Source organism: Poecile atricapillus, chromosome Z, assembly GCF_030490865.1.
Source record: "Poecile atricapillus isolate bPoeAtr1 chromosome Z, bPoeAtr1.hap1, whole genome shotgun sequence".
NCBI lineage: Eukaryota > Metazoa > Chordata > Aves > Passeriformes > Paridae > Poecile > Poecile atricapillus.
In genome coordinates this window covers 7,239,894-7,261,776 of record NC_081289.1, presented here as the reverse complement: position 1 = coordinate 7,261,776, position 21,883 = coordinate 7,239,894, and the positions used below count along the sequence as shown (strand labels likewise).

The window sequence follows — 21,883 nt, the reverse complement described above, 5'->3', positions numbered from 1 at the left end:
TTAATTTTTGAGGCTCTTCTGTGACACTTCCAGTATTTTACAAGGTAACATACTGTTGTAAGCATTGAACAGTGCATTGAACAGTCCCTCAACTGCACTGTAGGCTGAGACCTTCATATTCCATAACCACACTTGCCTGCTCCATCTTGGTATTGAAAAAACCTGCCAGCTTATACTCAGACAAATGTATGACAACAGATTTAAAACAGTGCCACACAGAATGGAGATTGCCAGGATCTGCATAAAAAATGTATTTTTTAATAATATATAAATAAGCACACTTAACTCTTACATTATTTTAGGTGATATCACAAAACAATTTTACAAATAAAAAAAAAATTAAAATTGCCTTCTCAAGAGGCCAGGACAAATGGGCTCCACCTTCAGGGTTTTGGGCAATATCAAGATGACACAGGATTTCAGTACAATTACCAGAGAGTGTATTTTCACCAGTCTCGCTCTCACTGGTTCAGAGCTATACTACTAAAGCCACAGATGCACTGGCTGAATGGGTACAAGACCTGATTAGTCAAGGAAAAATCTTCAAATTATGTAATATGCATTCATTGTTGATGAACCACTGGTACAAGCATTTGTGCTTTACATTTTGTAAATCAAGTGCTGATATTTCAATAATCTGCTGTTCACATGTCTTGACTAATGTTTTGCACCACACTCTAAACAGACTTGGTGGCAAATTAACTTGGTGGCATTTTACTTTAGTTTATTACAGTCCTCTAAGAATCATGAGACATCACATAGAGTCACTTCTTTGGCAGAAAAGCCAGTAAGAGACAAAAATAAAGTTAGAAAAATGTTGCTTTCCAAAATGGACTATGATGCCACTTCAACAGTGATGATTTCACACTTTCCAGTATCTTGATCCGTGCAGGTAACATGCAAGGACCCATCCCTAGATAAAAGAGAGAGTTATGTTTAGGATTATCTCAACACAACACTTACTACGTTACTGCATGTGCCAAAGAGGATAAACAATAGTCTTCACACAGATGAAAGGATGACAGGTCAGCATCAAAATATCCAGGGACAAACTTGCTTTAACACAGATGAAACTGGCTTATGAAATTAAGTTTAATTTAGTATAATTAATACACACTTCTTGACCTTAAAGCATCTATCTTCTCAACATATGCTGGAATAGAACTAGGAACACATTTAAATATTTTAATTAATTTTGTATATGTGGTAATATTATTCAAAATATTCCTTGTGAGACCTGAGTAACAGCAATGGATTAATAAACACGTCTTGTCATAGCAGGAGAACTTGGCTTTTGAAGTGCAAGTAGTCTTTAAATTCCAAGTATCTCCTTCAACAAGGCAAAACTTAATTGTAAAAATCCAAGAATTAAGAAACAATATTGAGCCCTACTTCAGCTAGGCATACAGTCACACAAAATATTTAGGTATAGATGTTCTATACTAAACTTCCTCTCCCTTTTTCACCTAAATATTAGTTAAACCTCCTTCCAAATAATGCTCTTTTTCTGCATGACAGAGTTGCCAAAAAGAACAATCCCCAAAATGTTTTCCTTATCAGTGCTCAGTATAAATCTCTGTATGACAAACAAGGCATTTCAGGTGAATTCTATTAACAGGCATTAATACACCTGATAGCTAACATATTTAAAGGAACTATTTTGAAGCAAAAATTGCAAGCAGAAATTTCCTATGGCACTGTTTCTCTGCTTAACAACTCTGCCTCTGAAAGGACAAAATCACTGTAAATTCTACGATCCTGTATCTAAAAAAGACAAAACCGACTTCACTTTTTCCCAAGAGTGTGGGCGTTCAGCAAAACTACCCAACCCACTTCCACAGGAGGTTTGAGACCCTGACTGCTCTGAAGCATGGTTTAAACTGATCAATGGCTCAGAAGTTACTAAAAATAATCTACACGATTGTATTAAGCTTTGTTTCTTTAGGAATCTAACAATGACAGCACCAAAGGTACTGCAGAAAACCCCACATTTCTACAGAATCTACCTCTGCTAGGACTCTACAGCCAATGAAATGCTGAAATTTCTCAAAAATATTTAAATACTCTGTAACAGGAGCAAAGACTGCTTGTCAGAAGTGTGACATAGCAGGGTAAACAGCAGAACAACAAGTGTTTTGGGTACCTTTTCATAGTGAGAACAGTTAGTATATCATGTAGGCCATCCTCCTTTTTATCTAAATCCTGGAGTACAATCTATTAAAAAAAAAAAACAAAACTTGATTATAATAGGTTCTTCAAGTTCTTGTGCAGTTCAAGGTAAGTGACACAACAGCTAAGATGTGAAAATTCATTCATTTTAGCTATTTCCGCTATTGTTTTTGTGGTTTGGCTCAGGATCTACCCCTGAGATAGCAAGTACCTATCAGTCCCACAGTGTCCTTCAGAATCAGTACTGAAATTATTAGGTAACATCCCTTCCCTATCTCCTTTAAAGATATTTGGGCAGAATTAAGCTAGAATAACAATCTTAAATAGTCCATCAATTTCAGACACATCTGCCCCTTCCCCAATGCTTTCCAAGGAAAACATATCATAACTGTTTCAAAAAAGCTGTTTTCTCTCTGTAGGTTAACTCCTAACCAACAACTTTAAACCCTCACTTGATTTCATCTTACCACTGTGATAAATAAAATTCAATATTTAATACCTGTCCAATCTAGAAAGATCAAAGATCCTGTCCAATCTAGGAAGATCAAAAAGTAATCAACACATGAGGTATGCCATTTCTTAATCAGCTTTATTTTTAAAATGTTCAAGGATCTGTGCACTACTGGAATAACTGGTAAAGATCTCTCATCCCAGGTGATCTTATTACAGTAGTGCCAAGTGTCAAACCCTGTCAGCCGTTTAGGAATTCAAAAGGGAAACTTCAGTTTCTTTACAAGGTAGTTCTATATTTTGCATATCCAGAAGAATATTTAAAAGACCAATACCAAAGAGATGCATGTCATTGTAATTTTCTAACAACAAGTTTTGGTATTGGTGGAATTGGTTTCCATTTTTTTTTCCCCAGATCCAACTGATTTCCAGGTGGCTGCTGTTAAAGTACACAGGAGTGTGCACATACTCACCTGTGCAAATTTCTCTTCTTCGCTCATGGGACTCTTCCCCAATGACTCATACAGCTCCAGGCACACAGAGGAAATATTTCCAGGAGCATGCAGGGTGTGCTGCCTTCGAGCTGGCAGGGGTGTCCCTGATGGAAACAGCACTGTGAATTTGTCAGCCCCTGACTCGTCTACTCCCTTAAAGAAAATAAAAAAGAATACAGTTCATGTTTTTCTTTAAGTGCTTCACTGAGCTGGAGGTGTTACAACAATGGTCCACAAGAAAAGAAATCCAAGCTTCATTCCCTCTGTCACATTTACCATCACAGCAAGTAAAAAACCCTGGCATTCCTAAAAATGAGAAGTCCAGCTATTATAGGAAAGATACAGTCTATCTCCCCTTAAAATCAGTTTTTCCTGTCAATTTTTTATCAATAAACCTAAGTTACCATACACTGATGATCCATAGCAAATCTGTAGAAGTAACAATAAAACAATGCTGTTTTTCTAACATCAATCACACATAATTATGCTATATATTCGCTGCAGTGGAAAAAAATTCTAATATTCTAAATTTAGTCTTACCTTAAGAAGAATATCTTTGGCAGAACACTCAATGAGTGCATCTTCTTCCAACAAGGTATTCTCTTTCCCTAGCAGAATTCCTGCCTCTATGGCTGCCCCAATGGGAATAACTTCATCTGGAGGAATTGAATTCAGTAATTCCACAGTTGGGAAAATATCTTTGATCAGCTGCTGTAGCTTTGGGATTCGAGCAGACCCACCACAAAGAACTACCTGGAAACACATCAGAATAATTTCAAATCTTTACTCTGTGAAATAAAACAGGTCACACCCTGCAGTGCAGAAATGCAAACTGCTCTGGGATATTTTATCATCTGCAGTTGTTGAACTAAAAAATTATGTAATCTTTGGTTGACTTCTGATACTTTTGCTTTTGAAATTAAAGGAAATATGTTTTTATGTGTCTTTTCTCTTACAGCTAGAATCATCTAGATAAAGTAACACTTTGAAAATTGAAAAATTCATCACAAAAAGAACATCAGGCTGAAAGGGACTTCCAGAGGTAATCTAGTCCAACCTCCTGACCAGAACAGGCACAGTTACAACAGGCTGCTCAGGATCTTTCCTCCAGATACATATTCCACAGACTCTGTAGGCCCTTAATTCAGCATCTGATTTCTGTCATACTACATATTCCTTTCCTGGAATCTAAAATTTCCCATGGTGTAACTTGTGTTGCTTTCCACTCACCCTTCCATCATGTACGGGTAGGAAGGAGCAATCCATAAATCCATGTCTTACTGCAGTGACTTTGTTGAAATCAGCCAGATTGGGATACAAAGCTAACTCCCACTTTTCCTCATGTAAAACATAAACCTAGTTTACAACTTTGAAGTTATTTCTTTTTACATCTAAAGCATCCCACAGCTCTCCATCCAAAGCATTAAAGCCTGAGAGCCTAAAAGGCCACCTAAAAACCACTGCCACCAGAAAACAAAAGCCATTCTTTGAACAGTGGCCTGGCCATACTTCACTATCCATCTGAGAAACTGAGATGTGACACAGCAAACAAATATAGTCTGAAAGATAAGAGTTAAGACTGAGTAATAAGAGTCCAAAACAACATCAAGTGTCACTGAAAGCACCAGGCAGCTTTAGTTGCAGACCTGATGAGCCAATTCCACCAGCAATGACTGCAAGCACAACTACAAAGGGGGTGAGATGAATTTCCTCTCTTACACCAAGGCAAGAGAGATCTAATGTCTGCTGCCTTGCTCATCATCTTTGGGATTAAAGCACTCTCTGGTCTGGCACCTCATGTGGTTTTTAAGCCAGCAAGGAGCACATGCACCAAGTGGACACTTAGTGATTTGTTCAACTTTAAGTCAAAACTTTGCCTTTCTTCAGAAGTGTCAGCAAACCCTGTCCACAACTCAATGAAGGCAGAACAAAGCCCACAGACTGAAGTTAAGGAAGGTACTCCTCAGCTGGAACTTGCGCAGAGTTACACCAACACACCAAATGGAGACAAATCCTCCCCACCCACTCAATACGCAGCAGTAAAAACACACAACTGAATGTGACTCTACCTTATGCTTAACTTCCAATACCTGAAATGAAAGCAAATACAGCAGTTCTAAAGACCCTGAATCATAGACTTTGTTGGATTTCAGCCAAAATTACTTAAATATATAATGAAATAATCTCAGTCCACAAGGAAAACAGGGCCCATAAGCATTGTCCATGTGGAAGTGTCCTACAGGCAAATTATTTCTATTATTACCTTATTAATATCATCTGCTGTAAATCCAACTTGCTGCAAGAGCTTTTTAATTGCTTCTACACATTTACTAAAAAGTGAAGAACAGATAAGTTCAAACCTGGCCCTAAAAGAGAAAAATAAAACATTCAAAAAAGATCATGTCATCCATTAGAGACAAATACCTGAAATAGAAGAACAATAATTTATAGAATATACTTTAGTTCTCCAGCTGGTACTAAGGGATTTTTAAAAAATCATCTTTTCCCATCATTAATCTTCAAGTGATTTTGTTGTTGTGGAAGTATCTGTGCTATTAGTTCCATCAACAACACCTACAAGTATGCACATTCATTCTTCACTGTACTCTACAGAAAAAAAAAAAGTATTGTTGTCTTGACAACACTTGTATTGCTGTCCTGACTCTTGCCAAAAAAATAAAGAAAAATCCTGGAGCTGCTTCATGATGCTTCTATCATGATGGATAGAAGGACTCAATTTTTAGAGGCAAATCAAGCTGTGTCCTGATTTTCACACAGGGAGTAGATGAAGCAAATTAAAAAACAAATTTGTGCTTGCTTTTGTCTCTTTCAAGCCTGCAAGCAAAGTTCTACTCTGTACGAATACAACAAATCAAAGTCTGCAACTGGCATCCTGATCCAAAAGGAGCCGACCCCAGTTACACAGTATTGCTTCTCACACTTTCAAACATGCTGTGCCTTACTTGAGCAGCTTCAACTGCTGGAGTTTTGGAATGGAAAAGTCTGTTTCATTTTGCTAAAGCTGCTGCTGCCTGGAAGAGCAATCAAAGTGAGCTAAAAATCTCAGTAAGAGATCATCCCATGGGAAAGAGACTTAGTAGGACACAGCAGTATGAACAAAAAGACAGAAAATATCTTTCTACTCCAGCTCTGAGAGGCACCATCAAGACTTCCAGGACTCCTACCATTCTGGATCTCATTTAGATGAAGAGTCCACAAGTCACATTTTCTTTAAGGAAAACACAACAACAAAAGCATTGTGGGGAAGGAAACAGCCACCTCGATTCATTACAGTATCTACTCCCCACCCATCAAAAACCAGACTCTGAAGATGCAGTCTCCTTGTGCCTTTTTGCACTTCATTTTCTAACCATCAGGGCAACACTGTTAGTGTGACTGCCCTGACCACTACACATTGCAGCATAACACACCACCAACACGAAACAGCAAATCTGCCTTTTATCTTACTTCCTTCCCTAAAATAAACACCACCAGAAAGCAAAGCTTACTGGATGAACATCCATGATACCACCTAGAAAGATTTCAGTAGCTTCAAGATCTGCCTTACCTGGACACATTGCAATCAAAATCCAATCCATCATACAATGAATCTACAAAGCAGTTTGCACTTCCCAGGGTTGATAAAGAATGTTTTGCAATATCAGCACTGTTCATTAACTTCATCATGGCTCTGGGATTTCCTCTAATATCATGCTTACAAGACCTGTATTTAAAAAAAAAAGAGGATACCAGTTTAAAGAAGCAGGAATTTGACCTCTTTCCTGAAAGGAAAAACAGGTTAGAGCTGTTGACCTTTTTTTTTTTTTTTTTTTGGCAAACATTTCAATATTAACTACAATGCCACTACTGAAAGTTTGCACACATCTCGACACTGCAGAGTCCACAGCTGAGCCCTTACAGTTCAACACCAACCTCAGGCAACATCCACCCAAACTCAGGCACGTTCCAGTCTTCCAACTCCCCCCAAACAACTGACTGCTCCTTCAGCATCGTCTTTACTTGAACCATTTCACTCCCAGACATTCTGCTAGATTGTTGTTTTTTTTAAGTAAGCACCACATAATGAAGATCCTGTCCTAACAGCAACATGCTTGGAATTCAAATCTTACCTCTGAAATTCAGAAGCTAAGTGTTGTGCTAGAGCTTCTGTGAAGCAAACTCCACCAATGCTGTCATCTGTATTTGTAGCGAGTACACGATATATTCCGCTGTTTACTTCTATGACTGTGATAGAAAGTGATGTTCCACCCAGTTTATAAACCAGCACGTTGCTACCACGTTAAAAGAATATTGAAAGTAGCATTAATTTTGACACATTGTCAAAAGATAACCACCATGTATTGAAGGTTTTAATCAGACAAGAAGTATATGAGAATGGTAAAGAAATACCAAACAAGAAGAGCAAGAGTTCAAACTGACAGCAGGCTTTGCTATTTTGAAAGTGAATTATCTGTATATTCATAATGACAACCAGAATGCACCTACTGCATTCTGCAGGACCTCTGCTTTAGTTCTTCCAGCCCATGTAAAATGATCCCATCTCCCACAATTAAAACTAGCTATGCCAAAATACGTTTAAAAATGAATGCTATTCTTTTTAAGCCAATCAGCTTATCAAACAGAAAGTTGGAAACTGGAGACAAATCTTTAAAGACAATTCTCAAAATATAAACACCAAAACAAAGGCATTTACTGCACTACAAAATTACAACTTCTAAATGCTTATTGTCTTGATTGAGAGAAAACAGCAAAAGAAGCCTCATGCTAAGGCAACACAGCATTCCCTCATTTTAAGACTTCTCTGGATTTAAGTACAGCAGTTTAAAAAGAAGTAAAACATTAGGATTTTACCTTTTCCCAGTGGGTGAATCTTGGCCAATTCCATAAGCAAGGAGAGCTGCAGATGGTTCATGAATTAATCTCATAACATTGAACCCAGCAGCTGCAGCTGCTTCCCTGCAATGAGCCATAACAGCATTTCATTTTACTTTAATGATCTCATTGCAGTCACACATTATTAAGATTTCACCTGAACTACATGTGACATCTGATCATACCTTGTTTATAGCATGGCATTAACAAGACTGAGTGACTGGAACAGAACCAAGAAAGTCAGTTGCTACTGTGTTCTTCAAATAATTGGATGTGCAGTGTTCTCATTTTCAAAGAAAACACTGGTCTATCAGACTACATAGTCCATAAAAACTGCAAAATACCCTGCAACAATCAAGCTTGCTAACTGATATTCAGGTGTGGTATTAAAACTTCTTGATACATTATTTCAACAGGTAACAAAATTAATTTACCATGCCTCACTTGCAACATTTAATTTAGATAACTTAACTTAAAGTTTTCTTAAAACTCTAGTAACCCTGGGAACACCCCATGTCTTGTTTCCACCAGTTTGAAGATATACCAGAGCAATAGAAGGTTTCACAGACACTGCAAATCCCCAGCTTGCTGTTTTCTGACCAACTTTTAGGCCTGCTGTACTTCTTTCATGGCATTTAAATGAAAGGGCTGCCATTTATGCTCAGCTTTAAGCATGCTTAGGTTTTCTTACTGAGGAACTGTTAGAGCAAAGTGTTTCCAAACAGAATTTCCAAGTAGAAAACTGGTACATATTCCATATCTGTATTCTGACAAAGCAGACCTCAAGAGGTCATGTAGCACCACTTTGGGAAGTATGAAGGGCAGGGAGGGGAAATTATGGAGGAAGGTGAGAAACTATTAGCATTTCAAAGGGGTCACTGAAGATTCTGATCTGAAATGAGGATCTATCCTTGATGCAATCAAAATTTCCTCTCACTTCAGTGATTCAGAATTTCCTTTTGGTCACAAAAGAATCAGCAAATTCCATTAAATGTTTCCCAGCTCAGGATTTAATCTCTTGCTTTCGTATTTTCCCAGTTTAAATAACATGCCAATATCTTGACTGACAGTCGCAAGTTGAAGTCCAGCAGCAGAATTCCCACTGCTGATCTTCCAGCCTCTCTGTTTTAGGCCCATAAAATAACAGAAAAATCTCAATGCTCTTACCCAAGGGCATTTTTCTGATTCTCTCCAAAATCAAATGGTACAGTGACAACAACGTCATTCACATCTGAACCCAGTGCAGACTGGGCAGTCTCTGTTTAGAAACACAGGCAGAGAGCATGGTAAGTAAAAGCAAAAAAAAAAAAAAATGTATGACATCTTAAAAATAAAAGGACAGCTTAAAAAGCTAAAGCGTGTTATGAATTTAATTATTATATACCTTTCATTTTACTGAAAATTAGTTTTGCCACATCTTCTGGGTTAATAAGTTTGTTATCTATTTCATACTGAAGTTTTCCATTCTTCTCAATTATCTGTAAGCAAAACCAACATACCTCTGTTAGACAGTAATTTGGTTAATAACAAAAAGTAATGTTTAATTTAGGCTCTGTTTAAAGTAAAAAGCACTGGGCTGTGTAAACACTCTCTGCATTAGTATTCTACTACAAGGGAATAAACACTTTCAAGATGCTTAACAAAGATCACAAAAAGACCTGTAGCATACGACAGACACAACAGGGACATTTAAGAACTCAGAGAGTCTAGACTTTCCCTTTCTATTAAGTTTTCCTGAGTACATAAGCAATGTTTAGAACAAAAGTACACTCCTGGATATATTCCATAAGAAAAACCCAAGCTATTTCTAAAATCACACCAACATGAACAGTCAAAACCCAGGAAAAGCTTCACTCTTTCATTTTAAATATAATTCTCAGGATCATTTTCTCCTGTTCTGTAAAATTTTCTAGCAACAAGGACAGTATTATGCAAATTAAATACTGAGATTAAAGCAACTGGTTAAAGATGTTAATCACAAGGTGCTGCAACTTTAATATCTTCCACCAGCTCTAAGAAAAACCACAATGCTATTACCTAAATATATCAGGATCCATCCCTTTAGAGAATGGCCAAGAGATAAAAAGATTTCTGTTGGAACTAACTGTATCATGCTGGCAGACCCCAGACCATGGTTATCTACTGGCTAAAAACAGAAACATTCCACAGAGCAGCAAATGGACATCATATGGTGAGAGCTTATCACTACAGAACACGAACATGGTGTGGCCCAAACAATGACAAGGAAAGCATAAAATTATACAAATCATCATACTCACAGAGCATTTGCTTTCTGCAATATATTTCTTTGCCTGAGGGTCCCCAGAACTGTCCATAAAAATTCAAAATAACAAAATTAATCGCATGTTCAAGGTTAATTAGACAAGTGCATCTTGCTGATATACCTTTTAACATCTCCAACACATCAAGCTATATTTGAACTGAAGTTCCTGTTTTCACTCTACAGTTACATTTATAGAGTAATAGAAAAGCCAGTTAATTGATGTCACCTTTCATTCTCCTTTACCAAAACTTATGGTTGAAAAAACATCTGCTACGCATGGAAAAGGAAAATCAAACCCCAACACATTGTTTTAAGCTGCTATCCCCCATGAACATAATAATGGATTTCAGTGAAGTTCTGCATCTGAGAAGTGCTGAGAAATACACCAGAATGGGCAACATCTTGTCACCTCCTGTCAATGAAAGGGCTGTAACACACAGTTGGCTCATCCCTAAAAAGTTTTGTCACATCTCTGATGTTAACTCCAACCCAAGAGGTTCAGTTCTACTGCCACTGTGATTGGCAGCGCAATTGGGAAGTGCAATTGCAAGTGCAAATTACCACAGCTCTACTAACAGGAATCACAACAGGCACTACTCAACAGTTTCACTATTGCAATAAAAGCAACACAAGGTTTCACGCAAACAAAGGCTTTTACACACAGAAAAGCAATCAGGTGACAAGAAATCATAGTTAAGAAACTTAAATATCTATGAAAAACATATATGCAACTTCTTACTATATTCCACAACTTGATTTTCACAGACAAGTTCAGACCTAAAACAAAATGTTTCTTCTCTTCTATTTTCAGAAGCATCTCTTTGCTGCTGGAAGAAAATACAGGCTAAGAAGCTCGTCGTACCAACCTGATCTAGGGGAAGGTGTCCCCGCCCATGGCAGAGGGTTGGAAGGGAGGTGATCATTAAAATCCCCTCCAAACAAAACCGTTCAGTGACTCTATGATAACAAAATGACTTTTTAAAGAGATGCTTTCAGTATTAGTGCTAAGACGTTAAACCAGCTTTAAATGAGAAAAATTTCTCACCGCCTCTTTCACACCCGTTCTCTTACCTTCGTCCAAGGATCTGCTTTACTTTCACTACAGTGTTTGAAATATTTCTTATCCTACTTTGCTTCGCAGCTAAACCAACAACCTAAATGGAAAATAAATGAAAATAAAAAAGGAAAAGCTGAGTAACAGACAGAGCCCCCTCCCTTCCTCCTCCCCACACCACCCGGCGGAGGGGCAGCCTCACCTCCTCGCTCTCCGAGAACGCCACGACCGCGGGAGTGACCCGGTCCCCGGCGTCGTTGGCGACCACGTCGGCGCGGCCATCCTGGGGAGAGAAAGAGAGAGGCACAGCCGTGAGCCTGTGAGGCTTCACCGCCCCGGGGAGCCCCGGGGAGCGGGCCCAGAGCTCACCTTGTACACGGCGGCGCAGGCACAGGTGGCGCCCAGGTGCACCCCGATGGCCGCCATTGCCCCTCCCGCCCCGACGTGCTCCGCGCGGCCCGCTCCCAGCCAATCCCGCGCCGCGCCGTAACGTCACCGGCGGGACAGCCAATGAGAAAAAGCAGAGAGAGGGGCGTCATCGCGCATAGTAACGGGGGCAGACTGTGCGCGCGAGGCGCGCGGGTTTTGGCGGGAAGCGGCGCTGAGGAAGAGGCGGGCCCGTGAGGGTTCGTTTAACCCGGGGCGCCCGCGCGGCGAGAAAATAGGAGATAAAGTGCGGGAATTAGAGAAATTAAAATAGAAAATGGAGGTTAAAGAGGAGAAAGCAGCAAGCGTGCCTGTGGTTTATGGCAGTGGCGCCTCTCGCGGTTTAATTGCTGTCAGTGAAGCACATGGAAGGACACGTTGTAAATTACAGAATTCCAGAATATTTTTCTACCTTTTCCATTAACCTGGAAAACACCTCTGAGATCACCGAATCCAACCTGTGACTGAACACCGCTCTGGCAACCAGCCCATGACACTGACTGCTATGTCCAGACTTTCCTTAACCTTTTCCAGGGATGTTGACTCCACCACTTCCTCCGGCAGCCTGTTCCACTGTCTAATCCTTCCTGTGAAGAAATTCCTCCTAATGTCCAACCTTCCTATATTACAGAAATATCTCTGTATCTAGTGCTACAGGTTGAGCTGAAGTGCTGGTTTTCCATCATCTAACAAGGCATGACCAATGCCTGAAAACAAAGCTCAGTGTCCCATAACGCTACACTGCTGCTGGAGAAAGTCATTCTCAATGCCACAGGACAGGGAAGAAAAAAATTATCTCTAATCATTCCTGGGGAAATCAGCATAATTCAAACAGAACTTCATCCTGGCCAGAGCAGTGTGTCAAAGGCTCCTCAGAGTGGCCCCATTAAATGACCTGCAAAGTTATCACAGGACAAGTCACCTCACATCTGCATCCTCACGCTGTCCAGGTGACAGCAGTTGTGTACCTTTAGGTGCTCATTTACATCTCATTTCCATAGTGAGTCTAAATGTCCCTCTGGGCCATCTCACTGCATTGCTCTGAAACAAAGACTGTCCTTATCCTGCTTTATAAATGATATGTTGAAGGTTAAAGGAAGGAACCAAGATCACATAGAGGTGAAAGGTGTTACTCGATGTTGCAAAGGAATTTTCTGTCCCAGAACAGATCCCACTGTTCTTAAGTCACGGGACAATCTTCCTTTGGGTAACTGAGCTTGCTGAAGGTGCCCAAAGGCTGGAGCTCAGATGCCAGCAGTCTGTGCTCCAGAGATGATGGCAGCGTGACAAAGGCAAAGCCTATACAACTGGAAACAATACCTTTGGAGTATGTCCAAATTGTAGCTCCTTTCTGTCTTCTCTTGTAAACAGAGGAATGAAAAGAGAAGAAGGGTAGGCAGGAGAGAGCAGTGCGGGCTGGAAAAAGGTATTGTAGAAGTGGAGGGGAGGAGGGAGGCTCCCTGTGAAGCTTTTTGGCAAAAGAAAAGAGAAGGGAGTCTGGAAAGAGACACTGAAGATGTGAGAGTAAAGGAGAACATAGGCCCCAGTACAGAAACCAAGAATATTTACCCTGTGTTTTCCTCCAAGTCCTAATACCAGTTGTACCATTTATGTCAATATACTGGTATTTAGAACCCAAGCCAGAATGTGTAATCTGTGCATTACCAAGTGCTTATGGTAACAACTCCTACACAGCTAAGCACATATATGCCATAGACATGTCTATATGGATGCACAGAAATTCTGCTTATCTTAACCAAAGCAGTCAATGTTCCTGCCAGGTGTAAGCAAACCTGAGGCGTACTAGGCAAGAAATTCCTTGGCAGAGGTTTGTGGTGGCAAGTGGTGTTTGCCGAGGAGTGAAAAGCCCTTGTCTGTCTGTGCCCTTCCTATGTTTTTGGGAACTGCTCTTATCTAATGGGAAATTCAGGAGCTGCACTGAGCTTGAGTGAGCTGATAGATGGGGCAACAACCCATCTCTAAATAAAAAGTGGAATCAGCAGCCTGGGTCTGGAATTTGGTCTTGCACACCTCTGCAAGAGCAATTTCTCTGACCCGGGAAGAGGAGAAACACCCAGCCACAGTCTAGAGTCCTGCACACCTCCAGGCACCTACATCCAACAAACACCCACTGTACATCAGACTCAGCTCAGAATTAGCCAGGTACTCTGATGAAACCCCTTAGTATTATTTTCCAGCTGAAAAAGCAGTAGCACAAGCCTTTCACAGTGTCAGAGCTCTCCCTTCTCTGGGCTGTGGCACATCTCTCAGCCATCCAAAAACCAGAGCAGTCTTATATCCTCATATCTAACACAAATCAGCCCTCTTTCAATTTAAAACCATCACCCCTTGCAACAGGCCCTGCTAAAAACTCTGTCCCCATCCTTCTCACAGGCCCCCTTTAATGCCTTTAAGGTGGAAGCAAGTGTCTCTATTGAACAAAGATGGTTTTTCAGCTGGTAAATAATATATACTCTAAAATGTCCCTTGGGGTAAGGAAAGAGGGATGAGAGAACTTATTTTAATTATCTTGTGTGTGTTCTGACTTAATTCTCAGAAAATTAAGCTTCAAGGGCACAAGATGGCAGCTCCAAGACTGTGGCCTGTAATCATCTCTGGTCTGAGGATGTGAACAGAGGCAGCACAGTGGCCAGGATTCTCTGGAGAGCTTTGCCAAAGTCTGGTTGTGAGGGACCTGGAATCCTCTGTGTGGCACTTACCCCCAGCTTTGAAAACAGCTCCTTCCCCAAGACAGAGGTGTAAGATTACACAGTCTTACTGGAGGTACTGTCATCTCTGTTAGAAAACTTCCATTTCACTTTGTATAAAAAGAAGCTTTTCAAGCTCATGGTCTAAATTCCCCTAAGTGCTTACACCATCATTTTTCATTGCAATGCTTATTTTGGGCACACATGGTGTAGGAGGGTCTGTCTGTGTATCACCTCCAAAGCTGCTGGGCTTTGGTGGAGGCTGTAGCTATTTCTGGCTTTGCTCTAACACTTGCCACCCATTACAGAAGTCACTCAATGAAATAGATTTCAGGATCCCTTTTTCATAACCACAGTATATAAATGATAGGGAAGAAGCAAGCTCAATTAGTAAGTCAGATTAGTTAAATACTTGTCTTAATATATAATAGGTGGAACAAAATATTTGTATGGGTCGAAGGTCGGGGCTGACTGCTGTGGAGTCTTCCCTCAGCAGACCGAAATAAAAGAAGCACATAGGAAGTCTGGCAGGGAAAGCCCTTGCCGAGCTGCTGTCAGTGCCTGTAGGTGGCAGAACTGCCGCATGAAATCGCAGTGCCACAATTTACCTGCAGCACTCGGTCTGTTTGGCAGCTCGGGAGGTTGGCAGCAAAATTGAAGCCAGATTAATTTTCTTCTACTCACACCAGAGTGCTTATTAGATAGTATCCCAAGATTGGTTTATATTTTAGAGGACATAGAGTATATTAAACATCTCTGATTTCGATTGTAAATCTAGAATGTAGTTTTCTTTCTTTAATTGAAAAACCTTGGAGTGCTTTCAAAATAAACCACTCTTTTTTGCACTCCACATCACAGACTTGAGTCACAAAGTGGGAAAATTTGATTTTCTTACAACCTGAAGCAACCAAACTGTACCTGGGGCATTGATGAGTGCTCCTTGAATGAGCTGCTCACCCACACTGAAGTATCCCAAGGGAATCTGCCCATGACTCCACTGAAAACAATGTTGTCCTGAAAACAGGAATCTCTTTCAGGTCATGCTGGTACATTTCTTCTCTGCTGCCACTCAGCCAATTGTGAATTATTTTTGACAGGAGCAAGGAGCTACTGAAGGCCAATTAAACATGGCAAACACCCTTCAAGGCTAGAACAGAGAACTGACACCAGTCACCTTTGACAAGGCTTTGTTGAAATTTGGCTATTAGGGAAATCAAATTTGTACGAATTACCGTAGAGTAAATACAAGCACATGCTGCAGATAATTGATTGTACACTTGGTGTTAATAAAACAAAAAATATGTAATATTCTCATTGCTGTTTGGGGAATTGCTATTGACTGTGTTAGGCATTATCATCTTTGGGCACACCTGTGATGATCCAAGTTGGCTAAACAGCTTCATTACTCTTGTCAAGCTTGAGAACTTTCTAAAATGCATGCCGCTTCCCCCCCAGTAAAAGTGCAAATCCGCATATTTTTGTCCTTTTCCCTCTCTGTGTTCCAGTTTTTCCATCTCTTAAATGATGTCAAGTTCACTCTGCAGGAATATTGGAAGGTTTTAATAGTAGATAGGAAGTGTGCTGATATCCTTGGCTGGAGGATGCTCTGTAAATGCAAAATGCTATGGATAATAATGCAGATCTAAGTTGTGACATGAATTACAAAGGATGCCATGAGGCAAGCTCAGAGGTTTCCAAGCAAACTTCATGGTAAAGTATGCCTGAAATTCACTTTTGTGCTCTCTGTGGAAAACCTTGTGTTCATTGAGCGCTGCCATGAATTTCATACTCTGCAGGGAAAGGTAACTACAGAAGGATGAGAGGAAATGGCCTCAAGTTGTGTCAGGGAAGGTTTAGATTAGAATTAGATATTAGGAACAAATTATTTGCTGAAAGGGAGGTCAGGCATTGGAATCACCATCCCTGGAAGTTTTCAAAAGGTGTTTGGGTGTGGCACTTGGGGTTATGGTGCTGGGGTAAAGGTTGGACTTGATGTTCCTAGAGGCCTTTTCCAACCTGAACAGTTCCATGATTCTATGAAAACTGAGCAGTGTTTAAACCAGCCGTTTAAGAAGAGATGACTACCACAACAGGTTATGATCAGCATCAGACTAGATAGTGATTAATGTAGGCAAAGAATGGATTTAGGCATGAGGGTGCCAGCTAGAAACAAGGAGCTCATTCTGTGCACTGTCAGAGATTTACCATGTCATCTTGTGGAAGCCATTTGATTTTGCTGTTCTTCATTTGAAAAAAAAAAACCCAAACCAACAAATAAACAAGAGCAGCATTTTCCTTCCTCCCAAGGGTGTTCTGAGGATAACCACATTAATTAGTTGCTTGCTTAGAGGTGTAATAGGATGGAGTAGCTAGAACACAGCTCTTATCTCTGCTGACCAGTCCTGGTCAGTATCATGTCAACTAAATTGATTTTTGCAGGAGGTGATTAAAGGCAATTAAATATCCATGTTAAAACCAACACTAAGATTAGCTTTATTGAACTGAGATCAAAGTGGTGATAGATTTTGAGCTCCTTTTATTAAAAAAAAAAGTGTTAATAGGATTCATGCAGAGCTGACGGAACTACTTCCTTTCCCACAATCCCACTGTTATCTATAAAGCTCAAAGATGAAATTACAGTTCTTCTTTAAACTACAGAGCAGTCATATATTTTTTTTAAGTGTTAATGATCCCTGTCTTTAGCTAACTTGTTAATATTCCTTTGGCAATCTCTGCTGTTCAGCTTAAGGTTTTTGTTGTTGTTGTATGTAAAGAATTTTTAAACAGATTTTACAATTCACTTAGAGAAATTTAGTTCTTGCTGTGGGCATCATAGCTGGTCAGCAGCTGTGGGGATGCAAAGGAAAAGAATGGCATCTGGAACCATTCTTCTTTGTTTTATGTTCTGAGAAAGCCCTGGTTAAATGACAGAATTTGTGCTCAGTAAAAATCTCTGTCCATCTGCACTCACGGGCATTAATTCAAACGTAACGACAATAATAATGATCATTATGAATAACGGAGGACAGTCCTGTGGTCTGTGAGAAACAGATTTGCGGGATTTGTGCTTGATTTTCAGCCTATATGGCCGTGTGTTTTTGGACAGCCATTGAAATCAGTGGGACTCTTTCCAGCAGCTTCCCTGGTCATTGGCTGGGGCCCTAAACTGCCTATTACAGCAGGGGAAAACTAACAGAGCTGTTGGCAGCTCATCAGCTGATGACTGAATAGATACACTGAAATTCCTTTCCACCTTTACAGAGGAAGCTGGGAAAGGCCAAGGGTGCAGACGAGGGAGATGCTGTGCTGATGAACAAACAGCTGCACTTTTCCTTGGCTACAGCTTCAGGGCTTCCGAGGAATCTCAGACACCCCATGATTTTACGGTGTGATGCTCTGGTTTTAATGACCTGGACCCAGAGAGGTGTCTCTGAAATAACAGCTGTCACTTCTGTGGAAAACTATACATTTTTATGGAGACAAAACCTCTTCTCTTTCAGAGAGGGCCCAGGCAGTTGGTGCACATTACATCGACTGATCCTACCTCCTGAGCCACAGGAGGGCTGTGCAATCAGGCAGTTTGTTGTAAAATCTCTCCATGCTCTGATGTTAATCAGTTGTGCTGCAGGGACTCCTCTCTTCTTTGGAAGCAGGAGGGGAATCCCCTAAGTCTTCACAGATGAGCTACTGCAGGAGACGTGCTGCTTTCTGGCAGCTCACAGGGGACAAATCCCACCTCCATCAAGCAGGGATTTTAGGCCAGCTTTAGCAGAGACATCTGCAGCACCAATCAGTTGCATGGATCTACCCTTTGAAGAAAGGTGTACGCTGAATTTTCAGCTCTGGATTTTCCCAGTTTGCCTTTTGGAGATTTTCCTGGCATGTTCTCATGCCCAGAGGTTATTCCTCTGAGTGCTGTTCAACCACAGAGCAAAAAGACAAAATCTACTTGAAGAAATTACAGTCAAACCAATTTCCTGGGGTGTACAGAAACAGGGAATCAGTCTGGCCAGGGGATAAGCAGAGGTTTCTGTGGACCAGCCTCCTTCCCCTGTGCTGAAGAGTGCTTATCCACTATGGGTCCTGGTGCGACAGGCTAGGTGGGTAGAGCTGCAAGAGTCCCATTCTTGATTTAGAACCACTGTGGTGGTCTCTTTGCCTTCTCTGTGCTATAAAAGCTGGTAGAAAACCCCTGCTGCTTTTATGGGATGCATTCTACCATGAAGAGGAGAGCTTCCTCGCTGTATCACGTTACTCATTAATTCATTTAATTGTACATTCATCATGTTTGCTCATGTGACAGACAGACACGATCCAAGGCTTAGCTTCAGGATTTATTATAGGTGCAAAGTTAAGCAAAACATTGCACCTCCTTGAAAATTCATTATTTGCACATTTACAACATCCGTTATGAGCAGGTCTGGCACTGCTGTGCCCTTTGCTTTGCCATGTGTTTTACCCCATGGAAGAGGGAGTCCTGTGATTTTAGCCAGTGGCTTGTGGCTGTCAACATTCCTGGCATAATTGTGCCTGGTACTTCCAAGGGTTTCTACATGTGCAAGCCTTCCCAGCTTTGCAGCATCCCCTACCAAAGATCTGTGAAAAGTATAAGGTGGCAGATATTTTGGTGAGCTTGGATAAGGTAGGTCAAGATCTCAAAGAAAATTGCTGGGTTTTGGGGTCTTGCTGTCACATTTGGGTACCTTCCTACAGACTGTTTCTGTTCTTCAGCCTTTCTAAACCCAAACAGAAAGGGAATTAAATAGTCCTGTATTCCTTCCTCCCTTTTCTCATCTACTTACAGCTTAGTCCAGGAAAAGTTTGGAGCTTACAATTTCCTCCTAGCCAGAGCAGCCTTTGTTGGAGGCCTGTCTGGATGACTCATGGATGTGGACAGGCTCTTTCCCAGCTCTGCAGTGAAGGAGGAGCAATGCTGACTCCTTCAGAGAGAGGTTGCTTGTTCAAGTTGTACAGCTGTGCACAAAGACTGCAGAGTTTTAAATAAATAAGTGAAATCTCTTCTCCCTCTTCTTGGTTTCTTTGTACATCAAGAACCTGTGTTCCTCTTACCCAGACAGTTTTTCATGGCAGACAGAAACTGAATATAGGACATAAACAGGCAGTCCCCTGGACTGAATGAAACCTCATTTCCAGTGTCTTAGTAACTTTCAAATCTGCTATGTTTTTCCTAGTAAAGTGCAAAGGTCAGCATGAGCTTTTTTCATGGCTGGCCACTTTTCAGACTCATGCTCCTGTGTGATTTTTCTGGTGGCTAATGAGACTTATTCTAAAGCCTTCCTTTTGAGGAAAGAAATGAGACAGAGGAGCTGGTGCCATCCCCTCTAGAGATGTCATGGACTGGTAAAGCCTTGGTGCTTGGCTTTAAACACTTGGAGCTGCAAACAGATCAGTGGAGGATACAGGACTACAAACCCATTTCATTTGGGATGCAATAACTAGTCTCTCTGACTGTGCTGCCCTCTGTTACAGCAATTGCTCCACAGAATTTGCATAAACTGGGTGAATTTTTTCCTCTCCACAGCACAGAGGCGTTAAGGACAACGTGAAAACTCACATGCTCTCTAAAGCATCTCTCACATTCTTTCCTCTTGCGGAAAGGAAACTGGATTTAAAAAACACAGAGCTCTCCAGGAGGATGAGGGAGGCTGAGTGCTGGAAGTATGGACAGGCTGGGGAGAAGTTGGCAGGGTCTGTATGGAGAAAGCAAAGATTGTTCCAAAGTGTCTTTGTGGAAAGCCCAGATCACACCTTGAGCTGATGATGGTATCAAGCCCATGTTGGTCACAAACACTGTCTTAAAGGGATGACTGGGATTTTTATTAAGAGTTGCTTTTGTAGCACACTAGCAGTGCAAGGCATGTGTCAAACACCTTCAGAGAAGATTTCTAACAGACATACAGTCATTAATTATTTACCTTGCAATAGGTGAGCAGGGGTCGCAGTATGCCAAGACCCATACATAACACACTCATCAAGACACACACACAGAGGAGTTGTTTTTCTACACTATTCTCTGAGGATATGGTGTAAATAAAGCCACAGACAGAATCCATAAATAAATAAAAGGGCTCTGCCCTGTTACCAGTGAAGTCAAGGGTCTCTCACTGATACTGAGAGCAGAATTAGTCATAGGGTACTCCTGGAGCACATGGTACTATGGAATAGGGGAGGAGGGAAGTGCCAAAATGAAGTAGGGGTGAAATTCATGTGCCCTGGCTCAGCTGCCTGAAGCACAAGGTCCAGGTCAGAGCTAGCTCACAGAAATGGGCATCTGAAGAGACACTTCCAACTCGTCAGTTTTTGGACTGCTGGCAGGTTCCCCACACTCAGAGTTCTCCCCTGCAAACACAGCCTGGCACATACAGGTGCCATACAGATCCTACCCTGTGTTCTGCATAGCTTTCTTTTTCAGCACAGGTAGGCAAGTGAGCAGCAATACAGATACAAATTGCAGCTGTTAGTCAGAAAATGCTAACCAAAACTAGCCAGCCTAAAGCCTGTGTTGCTAGGAAACAATCTGCCTCTTACTATGCATCATTGCCATTTGCATGCATCCACTCTTCTGATTTTCTTATTAATATTCCTCACCTCAGACACTCTTAAGAAATTTCCACAACAAGCTGGCACAGAATCCAGTTCTCTCTGGGTCCCCCAATGGTTCAATTTAACCTCAGACTGCTGATGCAAGTGGCTTCAGTTACTTAATTTTAGTCTAGCAGGAAAGTGACAGAATTCACATGCCTGCATGCACATGGCCGTATGAAAACCGGGACAGCTGAGCTTTGCAGGACACAGTGGCATGTGCTGCCTTCTGCTTTTCCAGCTTGTCCTGGAGGTTTCTTCCTTTCAGTGTTGCTGTTGACTCTTACATACCTTGAGGAACTAACCTGCCTGCTTGTGATTTTCCAACCATACCCAGAGGGAAGCTCAGGCAAAAATAATTAATCCTGCTAAAATTATTTTTCTTAGAACAAGTACCTTTAACCTACATTTTTACATCAGTTCTAGGGAGCTCTCGATTTACTATATTGGAATTTAAGTCAATGTAGGTAAATCAATACCCAACTTCAGCAGAGATTAAGTTCACCATTGATTTTAAGTGTGTGTGACACCGGTAGAGTTTGCCATTTACAAGCACAGGATTTATTGGTGTGAGGCAGCTTTAAATCTCTCTGGCCATGTTACACCAGCTCTGCTAAGATTTAGGCTGGGAGCTGGAGAGGTATTTCCAGTGGTGCATTCCCAGTCTGCTGATGGTTGCTGATAAACAAAGTCTCCTGATAAAACATGGTGTGTCACTGCTCCCCAGTGCAGTTCTACCAGAAAATTGAAGTTTAGCAAGAATCATGGCTTTTGCTTTTGTTTCAGTGTGTTTTCAGGTGGG

General features: G+C 41.0%; 1 protein-coding gene across 1 annotated transcript; it reads right to left on the bottom strand.

Annotated features, from left to right (window-relative positions):
* Window positions 1-223: 223 nt before the first annotated feature.
* LOC131573664 (heat shock 70 kDa protein 14) lies at window positions 224-11,814 on the bottom strand. Its single transcript, XM_058827837.1, has 14 exons — window positions 11,714-11,814; window positions 11,547-11,627; window positions 11,362-11,444; window positions 10,286-10,334; window positions 9,391-9,484; window positions 9,174-9,264; window positions 7,986-8,090; window positions 7,244-7,405; window positions 6,682-6,837; window positions 5,377-5,479; window positions 3,654-3,866; window positions 3,093-3,266; window positions 2,144-2,214; window positions 224-913 (listed from the first exon to the last, which is right to left on the bottom strand). Exons 1-14 carry the CDS (start codon window positions 11,768-11,770, stop codon window positions 835-837), a joined length of 1,518 nt encoding a protein of 505 aa, XP_058683820.1. The 5' UTR covers window positions 11,771-11,814; the 3' UTR covers window positions 224-834.
* Window positions 11,815-21,883: the final 10,069 nt, after the last annotated feature.

What these genes read in the sequence shown, in the direction of transcription:
- LOC131573664 (XM_058827837.1), bottom strand. Translation starts at nt 11,770, where the DNA reads ATGGCGGCCATCGGGGTGCACCTGGGCGCCACCTGTGCCTGCGCCGCC. An exon ending in CAGCAGATGATATTAATAAG is followed by an intron (nt 3,867 to 5,376) that starts GTAATAATAGAA and finishes ATGTGTTTCCAG; the next exon opens with GTAGTTCTTTGTGGTGGGTC. An exon ending in AAGAAGAGAAATTTGCACAG is followed by an intron (nt 2,215 to 3,092) that starts GTGAGTATGTGC and finishes TTTTTTTAATAG; the next exon opens with ATTGTACTCCAGGATTTAGA.